We start from the raw sequence: 13136 nt of genomic DNA, 5'->3' as shown, positions 1-13136 counted from the left end.
CCTGAGTCATGTTTAAGTGCATAGATACTTATCTTCGTAAGTGTTTTTGTTTCTCCCATCTCCACCACCCCAGAGTAGAAGTCTCTCTTCTTTGAACCTATATGGCACCTTATTCCACTTTTTAAGGCCATTGTACTCTTACCATTGAAAAGGAGTGTCCTGAGTATCTTGAATCTTGAATTAATTGCAACACTAGATGATAAACTCCTTGGGCAGACGAGTCCGATTCACATCTATCCTCGAAGTACTAGCACATGTTCCACATAAGAGCTCAGTGATAGATTTTAGTTTAAATGAACCAGTGAGCAGAGATAATGGCCTCGATTTGCCAGATAGGAGTACTGGGACACATAATGACATGACTGGCCCACTCTAAGTAACTTACTGTCAGTGGACGGGTCTAGAACCCTGATATGATACCTCAAAAATTATCATTCAGTCTTAACATTAAACAATTTCTATGTCTTTGAGATTAGTGAGACGGGTTCTATCTTTTTTTTTCTTTCCCCTTTTCAGTGACTATCGTTTATAAATGTTAAAGCCTTCACTGTATTGTAAAATTAGACTTTAAAAAAATTACTCCAGACTAACCAAGCAGTGAAAGGTAGACAGGATGGACAGGCTGCCGCCCCTGCCCACAGTACTGAAACCTCACAGACTCCCTGCCCTTCTTGCAGGTTTCTGCCACCTTTTTCTGCCAGATAAGGAGTTTCCTGAAGGGTTTCAGTTTGACACCGATGATGTGAATTTCCCTCTCGATAAACTCTGCTTCGTTGGGCTCATCTCCATGATTGACCCTCCGCGCGCTGCTGTTCCGGATGCTGTGGGCAAATGCCGGAGTGCTGGAATTAAGGTAGTATCCCGTCCGCCTCCGCCCTGGCTTCAGCTCTCACTGTGTGGGGCCCCCTTACTAGTGAATAGGCTGCTAACTGGAGCTCCGGAGGCACAGCAGTTCTCACCTGATTAGCTTCTCATCTCTAAAGTGTTGGTTGTCACCAGAAAAGACCAGATAGTATTAAACAACAGGTCAGGGATGTAAAACAAGACAAAGGAATGTAAGCAAATCTAAAGGAAGGAAAGACTTAGTGTGTTTTTAAGTTTTGAAGTACAGTGTTCTAAATTACTGTACTTCATGCAGTGAATGGCATGTATTTTGTGTTTTCAGTTAAACATTTGTTTTGCTGTTAAGTGTTTGGTGTACTCCATGTACCTGTCTCTTAAGTAGCTGACTGTTACTCAGTGTACTAATACAATGTGGTTTGTTTAGCGTCTCTCCTTTTGGGGAGTTTTTTTATTTGGTTTCACTTTTTCATTCTCACAAATAATACTGCCCAGAAAAGCACTGTACAAATTATTCCCCCGCTAGTTTGGATGATTTCTTTTTAGGGTATATTCTTCTAAGTACACCATTGGTTTAAAAAGAGCAGCAACTGTTTTGTAATTTGTGTAACATAATTGCTTTCCCCAAAACTTGGGCCAATTTGATAGTGCTAACCAGCTGTTTAGGGGCACCTGGACGCCGCAGTCCACCAGCATCAGATTTTTTGTCATTTTTTTGCCTATTTTAGTAAAGTTGAGTGTTTTTATATGACTGTATAAAAGGAAAAATAGATTGTGGTAGGTATTGACTTTGTGTTTTCTTTCCAGGAACATATAAGTTTACAATTTTGGCTAGTTATTTTTTATCAGTTTTATAGTTGCATCTTTTTCAAGCTGAATCATTCTTAGTATCTTACTATATAAGACATTAAGTTCATTTTGCTTGGCAGTTGCACTTAGTAAATTGTCCCATATCTTGTTACAGGTCATCATGGTCACAGGAGACCACCCAATCACAGCTAAAGCAATTGCCAAAGGTGTGGGCATCATCTCAGAGGGCAATGAGACTGTGGAAGACATCGCTGCTCGCCTCAACATCCCAGTGAGCCAGGTGAACGCCAGGTACGGCAGGAAGCCCAAATCACAGGCTGCCTCGAGCGTGCCAAATACTGGTAGTTTGAAATCTTTAGCTTGGTTTTATCATTGGTTTGCTTCCTGGCTTCCTCTGAGCAGGGAACACAACCACACTTCCGGAAAGCAATCTTGTAGCTCCTAGGGAGGGCTTTAAGTAAGAATAAATTATATTAACCAACACTTAGATGGTCCTTATTGTTATTGACCAGTTAAGGTAGGTATTCTCCCTTTCCAGAGAGGGGAAGTGCAGAGGCTTAGAGAAGTTCAAAGTGTTTTAGAAGTGGTGGCTTCAGATTCACGCTGTTAATGGCTGAAGTGTGCTCCCTAGCACGTAGCACCTTGTCAGTTTCCAGGTACAAATAAATGAGCAAATGACAGGCCATAACAGGAAACCCCCTTACCCTACTTCAGTAATGGGGAAGGTTTGGTCCTTCATCAGCTCTGCTACTTCCTAAAACTTGGTGTATTATTTTAATGTGTTCTTTTATAAAGATGAGGAGGGAAGATGACTGACAGGCCTGCCTTGAATGAGATCATATGTCTAGAAAAATGCTTTGTAACCTGGGCAATGCTGCACAGATAATAGCTTTGATGTGATGGGGAAAACTCTTCTTGTTCTGCATCATATAACTCAGCATCCCCTCTGGAGCTGATGAACATCATGCTGATAAAGTCACAGATGACCTTTTTTTTAATTTCCTCATTCTAGAGATGCCAAGGCCTGTGTGGTCCATGGAAGTGACCTGAAAGACATGACCTCTGAGCAGCTGGATGACATCTTGAAGCACCACACCGAGATTGTGTTTGCCAGAACCTCTCCTCAGCAGAAGCTCATCATTGTGGAAGGCTGCCAGAGACAGGTCAGGGTCTGCCAGGGGGTTCAGGCTGCCTCAGCCACTCTTGACCCCAGTGATCAGAGTTCCAGTGAAAACAGCAGCAGTGAGGGAAATACCACCCAGCTCTTTTCAGGCTCAGTGCACATATGCCAATAAAACCTAACTTCTTCCCAGGAGGGTAGGGAGAAGGATGACTTGTGGTTTAGTAGAGAACAAAGCACTTTATAATACATGTCTCCACTGTGGCCCAGAGTTTGAACCTTCAAGAGAATTGTCTGGAATAGCAATATGAGGTCCTAAATTCTACACTGGAGATGTGAATGGCCAATGGAGACTCTTGTCCCCCACCTTAAAAATACTATGGGGTGTGCATAAAGGAATGAGGTTTTTCCAGAGCCCCCTTCACCAAATCAGTCATTACTTTGAGCAGTCCTTATGAATGATGGGAGAAAATGTTTGGTGTCACTTCTCAATTCTTTTATTTGTAGCCACTCTGCAGGTTCTGAGACTACATATAGGCTCAGTGGGAAAGCAGCAGTGTCTGTAACGAGGAGACAGTGCACTCACTTCTATCCTAGGACTAAATGACTTACTAACCCATCTCCCTTTCTCTGGTAGGGTGCTATCGTGGCTGTAACTGGTGATGGTGTAAATGATTCTCCAGCTTTGAAGAAAGCAGACATTGGGGTTGCTATGGGGATTGCTGGCTCAGATGTGTCGAAGCAAGCTGCAGACATGATTCTTTTGGATGACAACTTTGCCTCAATTGTGACTGGAGTAGAGGAAGGTGAGAGTGATACATTTAAGGTGTTCAGTAAAAACTGTCCCAGATACTGCTAATCAGTACCTATTTGTTTACTTACTGGATATGTTTCTAGTCTGCCTGTCTCTTTAGCTATACAGTAAAAATAAATCTTGCTTTCATAGGTCGTCTGATCTTTGATAACTTGAAGAAATCCATTGCTTATACCCTAACCAGTAACATTCCAGAGATCACTCCCTTCCTGATATTTATTATTGCAAACATTCCACTACCACTGGGGACTGTCACAATCCTCTGCATTGACTTGGGCACTGACATGGTAAGTGAACCTCTCAACTTCCATACCACAAAGACTGTGAAGGTGTGGGCCCTCACCTCACCTGCTGGCGTTAGTGCTCACTGCTGTGTTACTTGGCTACATGTGGCCTGCATTACGAAAAGAAATTCCCAGTGACAGTATCCTATGTGTGTCCCGACTATGTGAAAGAGTCAGTATTATCATTCTTCAAGGCATCAGTCAAAACCTATTTATGAGATTGAAGTCTTCCCCTTTTGTATAGTGTGGATTTTCTTACGGACCTGTAATATTGTTTTATGATATGAAAAAAATGGAGATTTTTTTAACAGGGAGGGCAGGGTTTTTATCACAAAGGTTAACTATTATCAGTTTCCGTGGTTTTGGCCACTTTTAAGTCCCTTCTCACTCCCCTTCCCCAGGTTCCTGCCATCTCTCTGGCTTATGAGCAAGCTGAGAGTGACATCATGAAGCGGCAGCCTAGAAATCCCAAAACAGACAAACTTGTAAACGAGCGGCTGATCAGTATGGCCTATGGACAGATTGGTAAGCCACAGCATCTCACGGCCTTGAGCAGGAAGCTAGCATATTGAAATGATCTGAGGTGATGGGGCCTGCCTCAGACTGTCTAAGGTTGATTCTGAGACTTCAGATCTAGAGTGACCTAGAACATAGGGTGAGACTTGGCTTTTTATACATTTCTTCCATATAAGGAGAAATGTTCTGCTATCTGCTCAGTTATACTTTTTTGTGGAAACTATAGTTCTCTAGACTCAGCACCCTGAGACTGGGCCCCTCTTCACTGTGCCTTCGGAACCACGTTTATGGAGCCTGTTCTCTGGCATCCGTCTCATGAATTCTGGGAATATATAATATCTCACTAATTTGGATAGAGAGTTCGGCTTTAAAGAAGTTAATACAGGTTTGAAGGTTTGGCCAGTAGGTCACACCAACAAATGGTGACCCTGCAGCTCACTCCCCCCTCAGTGCTTGATCTCTGCTCCACCAGTTGAGCATGAGGTCTAGGTGGTGGGCCGTCACAATGCATTTTGTGCTAAGTCCCCTGCCTCTTCTCCTTTGAGAGAGCCTAGTGATACCACCATGAGGTACTTGTTGTTCAGATTGAAAGTTTTCATCACTTTGAACCTTTGGGTAAAATGGAGCAATTTTTAGCACATGGGAATTACACTAAATATTGATTTGACCTTGGCAGTCGACAAAGGAATTGACTGATTAGCCCATCCTGACCTCCTCCCAGGAAACCTAGTTTTGGAAGACTCAGGTCCACAGCATAGGATGAAATTTCTGTCCTGACGCACTTTGGGTAGTGTGATTGGATACCAGGGGGAAAGAATCTTGAAAGTGAAGGAGGGTTGGGTTGGAAGGTGTCTCATTTGTCATTTCCACAAAGTCATCCCTTCCACTGATGTCATCCCTAAAATAATCAAAATTTCCACGATGGCTGGCAAAATGGCAATGTGTAAAAAATTTGAAAGATGGAAAGAAGTTATAATCTTTCAGAGATTAAAAGTATGGAAGCTGATTCCCCAACCCCACACACCCCCCTAAGGATATGCCCTGATAGAAGCAGATGATCAAGGGGTAGAGGTGGGTGTTTAAGGGCAAGGCCAGTGTGTCTTCTCCTTTCCTGCTGCAACAACTGGAGAGGGCACTGAGCTCGGAGCTGTCCCTGGGGGCTAGCTAAGTGACAGGGCAACTCTCCTGTGCCTTATCAACTAGGGATAAAGACCTCTTTTACCTACCCATAGGCCTGCTGCAGTGATCAGATAAAGTTGCTTCTTCAACTTCTTAGGTATGATCCAGGCCCTGGGAGGCTTCTTCACTTACTTTGTGATTCTGGCTGAGAATGGCTTCCTCCCTATTGACCTGCTGGGCATGCGAGTGAGCTGGGATGACCGCTGGATAAACGATGTGGAGGACAGCTACGGGCAGCAGTGGGTAAGTGAGGGCCTCTCACCTGTCCGGCCAGAGGTCCACAAGCCCTGGAGGACTGTGGCTGTGCTGCCACCAGCCACATGGGCAGAGCCAAGGCTCATCTGTATGCCTTTTGGGTTTCAGACCTATGAGCAGAGGAAGATTGTGGAGTTCACCTGCCACACTGCCTTCTTTGTCAGCATCGTGGTGGTGCAGTGGGCTGACTTGGTCATCTGCAAGACGAGGAGGAATTCGGTCTTCCAGCAGGGGATGAAGTGAGTAATGGGGGACACATCACAGGCTCAAAGAGGGGATCTGGTGGTTAAACCCTTTGCAGAAAGCCTGGAACCTGACACAGACTGCAAAAGTGTTTGGAACCTCTAGTTTGGGAGGAATTTAGGAAGCAAAATGTAATTTTCTAGGATTTTTCATCTGATCTCTAAGCGCCTAAGTACAGCTAACATATAAAGACATTGGGTTGCAATTTAATGCACAGCATTAGAAGATAAGCTTAGGATCTTGGGTGTCACTACTCTATTTGCATTTTGTAAGCTTTTTTTTTTTTTTAAACGCTTTAATTTTAGGAACAAGATCTTGATATTTGGCCTCTTTGAAGAGACTGCCCTTGCTGCTTTCCTTTCCTACTGCCCTGGCATGGGTGTAGCCCTTAGGATGTATCCCCTCAAGTAAGTCGATCTTCTTATGGCTCCAAAAGTGTGAAGTGCTCTGTATGGCTTTTCCCTCATGACGTGCATTAGTAGTTATTATTTTCAGGACTTTGGCAATTGTATACAAGAATTACTTTGGATGGAAAAATTAGGAAAGCTTGACTTGTCGGTAAATCAGACTAGCACATCCGGAGATGGCTATGATTCCAGCCAGTGCTTAGGATTTGGTCTAAGATAGGGCCAGACAGACTCTGGTACTTGGAGGGAGAGGGAGTTGCTCAGCTGCCTTAAGCCACTCAGGGCTCCACAGTCATAGCCAGGTTGTCACTGTAGGTCAACTCAGAGGTATACTGGGGTTTGGGGACCTGGGTTCAAAACTTGATTTGTTTACCTAGTCACTGTGTGTCCTACGTCAAACCTTCCTACTTTTTTGGACCTCTGAACCCTCTGCTCAAAGGAAGAAAGTTGGAGAAACACATCTGAGGTTAAAGGAAGCAGACCACTAGTCTTTGGTTAGAACCAGACTGGGCTTAAACACAGTGTCTGGCTTTGCCATCTCAGCTAGCCTGATGCCATTACCTCCTTCCACTGATGTCATCCCTAAAGTCATTAAAACCCGTTGGCCTCTCACTGACCCCCTAGTGAATGTGTGCAGATGTAGCCTGATACCCAGGGTATTGTATTCTCTTCATCTACCGGTTTGGTTAGGATGCTCCCTTCCATCCACCATTCCTGATAGTCCTTAAGCTGGTTTCCCTGGAGCTTGTCCCTATGTATTCTTGCCCTCCCGGACCCACGCAGTTACACCTCTTCTTTGGCATGGCTTGTTATTTGTCATTTCTGCTCCCTACTAGATTCTGATCTTTAAGGCATGGGCCACAGTGTCATTTTTTTTTGTCTTTGTAGCCCCAGCACCCTGCACAGAGCTGGCATGCAGCAGGGGCAACCCATGTCCAAGTTAAACTGTATCAGCTTGGGCCATTGTTTATCAGGAGCAGGCCAGGAGAGGTCACAGGCTTTCCAAAGGGTCAAAATGGAAAAATCACACTAAAATAGGGTAGTGCCTCAGAACATTTCTGTTTTCTAGGTCGTCTGATCTCTTGTTGTGACTAGGGAACTTGTTCCTGACAGGTTCCACCCAACTTGAAAGGTGGTCTAGTTACTCTGGTGGCTGAATCAACTGAGGCCATCTTCTAGCTATTGCGCGTATACTGGGTATACATAGGAAGAGGAGGAGGGGACTGCCACAGTCTGCCCAGGAACAGCCTTCCTCACATGTTTACTGCGGGAACTGGTCATCAAGAAAGCTCTAGTCCCTACAACGAGGCTGCCCAGAGTCTCCAGGCCAGGGACTCTGAGGTGGCAGCCTGTGGGCTCCTGAAGGCCTTTGTGCTCTCCGGGACTCAGCTTTGTTCACTCCCCAAGTCTAGGACCCCGAACTCAAAGTCGACTGTCCCAAATTCCACTGTGAGAGACCAAATTTAGGGGATGAATAAACTGGTTTTGACCCACACTGGCGGTTTTTTATCTTCAAATGCCAGGACATTAGACAAATGCACTCAAGAGCTTCTTGGGCACTTTTAAAAAAGGGAAGGAAGACAATGTCCAGTCACTCTTGGATTGTCGACAGAAAATGTACTCATCTCACCCTACAAACTGATTCTTAAGAAAACCAAACTGAAGATGGGTAGGGATTACTTGATAAAGTCTGCCATCTGATTTTCTCTGCTTCTCTAGGCCCTGGGCACACGAAGCAGCAGTCTGTTTCAGGGGCATTTTACTTGCTCTAATGAATGACTCTGGCTCAGTGGTTAAGAGCTCAGTTGCTAACCAAAAGGTCAGCAGTTTAAATCCACTAGCCGCTCCTTGGAAACCCTGTGGGGCAGTTCTATTCTGTCATATAGGGTCACTATGAGTCAGAATCATCTCGATGGCAACGGGTTTGTTTGTTTTTTCTTTTAGTTAGCCATGACTATATCTGGCTTCTTGCAGGCCAATTATGTCATTGTCACTGTGGTGATGTGCAATTTCTCTTTCTTCTCTTAATGGTGTTCATGTGTACATAAACTGATAACCTGATTTCTACTTCCAGACCTACCTGGTGGTTCTGTGCCTTCCCCTACTCCCTTCTCATCTTTGTGTATGACGAAGTCCGAAAACTCATCATCAGGCGACGCCCTGGCGGTAAGTACAGGCATTTTAACTTTGGGGGGTGGGGGGTAGTAGGGAGGGGCACTAGGGAATAGTTCTGTTTGCTTTTGTTGTGTTTCTCTTAAGTGTCTGGCTCTCTCAATGGTCAGTCTGATCAGCTAAGGTCACTGAACCAGTGAGCTATAGACTAACTACAGTCATAGTCACATCTGAATGCAGGTCCCAGTTAAGGCTGGGGAATCCATTGTATTTCAGACTTTAAAAATATAAACTAAATATGTAGCAAAAATGTCAGAAGTCAAGACCATCTTTCCAGGTGATAACAGTATTCCTAAAAACATTTAAATAAATTAAACGTGCGGTCCCATATTGAATTTGGGTATAAGCCCCCTTGCCCCACGTGGTTATTCTCAGATGGATTCTTACCAGTTTGTTCCCCTGTCGTGCTAGAGCGGGGAGTCTCACTGTGGGGTATCTTTGTCTCCTCAGGCTGGGTGGAGAAGGAAACCTACTACTAGCCCCCATCCTGCACGCCTTGGAGAGCATCATGCCACACACTCTGCATCCATCACCCACCCCCCCTTTGTGTACTTCAGTCTTGGAATTTGGAACTCTACCCTGGTAGGAAAGCACTGAAGCATGTTGGGGAAGCAAGATGTCCTGGAATGAAGCATGTAGCTACATGGGGGGGAGGGGGGTGGGCTGCCTGAAAAACATCCATCTGTGGGAATGACAGTGGGGAAGGTTTTCATGTGCCTTTTTGTTTTTGTAAAAAAAAAAGTGGAAAACCCGGAGAGACTGAAAGAATACATTTTATATCTGGATTTTTACAAATAAAGATGGCTATTATAATGGAATTGTTCCTGTGCCTGCATCACTTCTTTGGGACAGATGTCTGTGTGGAATTTAGAGCTGTGGTTCTCAACATGTTGAGTCCCCAGACCAGCAGCAGCAGCACCTGGGAACTTGTGAGAAAGGCAACTCTCTGGCCCACCCCAGACCTACTGAATCAGAACTAATCAGCAGTCTGTTTTCCCAAGCGCTCCAGGTGATTCTGATTCACCTTCAAATGTTAGACCTGGTGGTTAAGAGGAAATGTTCTGCCCATGGCCATGCTCTTCGTTCTGAGTAGATGAGCTTACCTGATGATTTTCCTGTGTGATGCCTCAGATTGTACAGCTGCTGCCGTATCATCTCAGCTTCTTGAAGGAAAAACACCTCGTGAAGGCTTTCTAGACCACTGGACTTTGGGGACGTAGTAAACTCTAGATGGGACTCTTCTAATTACAGGCCCTTAGGCCTTCTGAAGATCACCACCAGATAGCCTGACTCCAGACCAAGGTTTGCCTAAGAAGCAGAAATCTCTGTAATGCGCAGTCTTGTTACAGCATGTGTGTGTAGCTAAAAGTGGTTCTCCTTCCATATAACTTGTTCCTAATTTAGCATCAAATAGCACCATTTCATAAAGTGGTTATGTGCCAGAAGGCACTTAAGAAAAAGGTGAAAGAGATCTGTTTACTTCAGGGTCAAGTCTGAGAACACCTCCTGCTTTCAAAGACTTGGTGTAAAAGGCTTCTCTCTGTCTCACTGGCCCACTAATGCGAAGCTGAGTGTTCTTAACTCACTATGCTTCTCCGAGGCTGTCATTGCCAAGCGGCAGCTTCCAGCAAATACAGGAGTCCTTACCTCTGGCACTAAACACTGACCATGATCTGCCAGATAATTAGAGATCGGGTTCAAGTTTTTTTTTCTGAAAAGCTTTTCATTCTTCATGCCTTTTGAGTGTTACTCACTTCCAAGCTGTGCCGGTGGGAGGAGGTGGGGAGGAGAGGAGTAAAGGAATCCACACGATTCCACTGCTGCCCCCCACCCCTCCAGGGCAGGCTGGAGGATGTAGGACCGGCAGCGTGGCCTGTGACTTCTTAGTCTAACCCACCAGTTCTTCCCTCCTGTCTCAGGGCACTTTTCTCTGGGATGTTCTGCACTTACAGGCAAGTCATCTTTACAGAGAGCCATTTGTTCAGACCAACATCCTAGGAAACTAGGGTGAAGCTAACAGAATTAACAAAGATCTCAGGATTGGAGAGTTGTGAGACAAGTGGTAATATGGTTCTCTTTGTCTTGATTTAACTGACTCGGCTGTGCCGACAGGATGTGGCCACCCTACCTGCTTAGACTGCACGGCCTTTTCATAGGTTTGTCGAAAATGTTTTTGCTATTCCCATCCTTACCTCCACGTGTCTGCTTTCTGGTAACCTTGGAGAGTTGAATAGTAAGCATGCTATTGTGATGAAGGTTATGGGTATTCCCTGACTTAAAATAATTTGAACAGCATGAGACCCTGGACTCCAAAGGGGACCCCAGATAGCTTCTAAGCCAAGGCTTCTCCAAAACACTGCTCTGTGAAGCCCTAGACTTCTGGGGAACACCCTAGGAGGAGTGGGAGAGTAGGAGCAGAGCAAAAGGGATGCGCTGAACCTCCCACCCCATTTCTGCCTTGTTTCTAGCTGACAGTCATTTGAATAAAGTTTTACAGCCAGACATTTGATCTAGACAAAGCAAGTGAGAGGTAAAGCTGGTACCAAGAGCAGTTTCCTTAATGGGCTGGGGCTTTTGAAGCTTTTAAAAAGCAACAAGAATGCCGGCTGGGGTTCTCATTTGTACCTCTTCTCACAGACTGTCCCTTTAGCCCTGTCAGCTAAAAATCACTACAGAACAGTAACAAACAGCTCTTGAACAATGACCCCCCAGCCCAGCTTCTATGTCCTACAAATCTCTGCATCTGAACCCATCCTGATCACCCTTTTTAATAATACCCTTCTGAGGCCTTTGACCAGGCTATTGCCCCTTTGACTTCCTCAGTGTCTGAGCTCTTACTGGTTCCTTGTTAACAACCGAAGTCTCGTCCATCTCTTAAATTCCTTACCCTCACCTCTTTCTCTAGCTATCACCCATCCCTTCCTTTCCCTCATGGATGAGCTTCTAAGAGGAGTTACTTCTTCCCTCTACTTGCTCATCTCCCAGTCATCCCTCAGCCTCCTTCAGTTGGGCTCCTATTAACACCACACCACCAAAATTGCCCTGGCTGAGGTCTCCCCTAACCACCTGATTGTTAAATCCAGTGGGTACTTCTTGTCTTTCCTCAGCCTCAGCAGCACTTAAACGCCATCGATTATACTCTTGAAACCAGCCTCCTTGTCTTTCTGGCTCCTCCTTATCTTTCAGTCTTCTCCACTAGCTGCTTGGCTGTTAGTTTCCCCAGGGAGATCCTTACCCTCTTCTCTCCCCACCCCTCTCGTGCTTTACCTGAGGTTTCACAATGTAATGTTCTCCAATCTTGTCCACTCTCCTTAGCCCCAGACCTGTAAATCCAGTTGTCTACTGGACATCTCTGTTCAGAAAGAGTACATACAGCCCATTAGAATCAACGCTAATGATAAACTTAACTGTGAGGTCCCTAAAATGAGCATATCCTAGGCAATGGCATCTGTCACCCTGTTGCCCAGGCCAGAAACCTGGAAATCATGTGCGACGCCCCTCTCCCTTACCTGGCTGTGGTCCCCACCACTACCCAGTCAACCACCAGCCACTGTTGATTCCAGTATGATGATGGCTGAGAACATGGGCTTTGTGTCTTTTAATAGCCTAGAAGCAGATTTTGGCCCTGTCACTCTTAACCCATCACTTAACCTCTTTGCGCTTCATTTACTCAAGAACAAAGGTGATGCTTCAGAGTGGGTAAAAGGATTAAGTGGGATTATATGTGTAGAGATTAGCACAGTGGCTGGTGCTCAATAAATCATTTTCTCTACCTCCACTGCCCTGACACTACCCTTCTCTTTAATCTGGACGTCTGTAACAACGTCCTGGCAAATTCTCCTTTTCCCTTCATCTAATCCAGTGCTTCTCAGTGTGATCCCTGGACTAGCTGCATCAGCGTCAACTAGGAGCATGTTAAAAATGCAAATTCTCAGGCTCCACCCCAGGCCTACTGAATCAGAAACTCTGGGGTGGGACCCAGCAATCTATTTTAATAAACCTTCCAGGTGATTGTTATGGAGCCAGAATTTGAGTGCCACTGCTTAAACCATCTTCCAAGTTCCACTTGGCTCCCTCTCTCCACCATCCATTTGTCTTCCACCCTCTAGGCCAGCACAGAACCCATCTCTGCCCTGCCATTCCAACTCCTGTGCAGCCTCCTAATGTGCCATACACCCTTTCCTCTGCCAGCCTGCAAGTCCCCTTGGCATTCCCCTTCCAACCCACCCACCTTGCCCACCTTCACCCACCTGGCTAATTGACTCACCTATCTGGATACTATTCAAGCCTTTCCGCCTTGGGAAACGGGGTCCTCATTTTTGCAGCCCTTACTGTAGCCCTTATGCCTCTATTTATTTGTGTGTGTTCCCTGATATACTATGAGTCTATCTCCTTAACATCTAACACAACAGTTGTTGAATGAATGCATGTTTGTTAACAGACTTTTTTTCCTGCTGCCCAAGCAACCATATTTGAACATTTCACCCTCAACGTGA

At 45.2% G+C, this 13136-nt stretch overlaps 1 protein-coding gene across 1 annotated transcript in view; it reads left to right on the top strand.

The window, feature by feature from the left end:
- Positions 1-9458, top strand: part of ATP1A1 (ATPase Na+/K+ transporting subunit alpha 1) — a 31458-nt gene extending 22000 nt beyond the window's left edge. The window contains exons 13-23 of the mRNA XM_004380353.1: positions 678-853; positions 1805-1941; positions 2663-2813; positions 3408-3576; positions 3717-3871; positions 4270-4393; positions 5661-5806; positions 5927-6057; positions 6367-6468; positions 8543-8634; positions 9091-9458. Of these exons, the coding sequence (XP_004380410.1) occupies positions 678-853; positions 1805-1941; positions 2663-2813; positions 3408-3576; positions 3717-3871; positions 4270-4393; positions 5661-5806; positions 5927-6057; positions 6367-6468; positions 8543-8634; positions 9091-9119 (1412 nt within the window). The 3' untranslated portion in view covers positions 9120-9458. The remainder of the gene's footprint in view (positions 1-677; positions 854-1804; positions 1942-2662; positions 2814-3407; positions 3577-3716; positions 3872-4269; positions 4394-5660; positions 5807-5926; positions 6058-6366; positions 6469-8542; positions 8635-9090) is intronic.
- Positions 9459-13136: the final 3678 nt, after the last annotated feature.

This window comes from Trichechus manatus, unplaced genomic scaffold, assembly GCF_000243295.1.
Source record: "Trichechus manatus latirostris isolate Lorelei unplaced genomic scaffold, TriManLat1.0 scaffold00073, whole genome shotgun sequence".
NCBI classification, from domain to species: Eukaryota; Metazoa; Chordata; class Mammalia; order Sirenia; family Trichechidae; genus Trichechus; species Trichechus manatus.
Note: the sequence above shows the minus strand (reverse complement) of the source record. Positions and strands in the feature narration are given on the sequence as shown.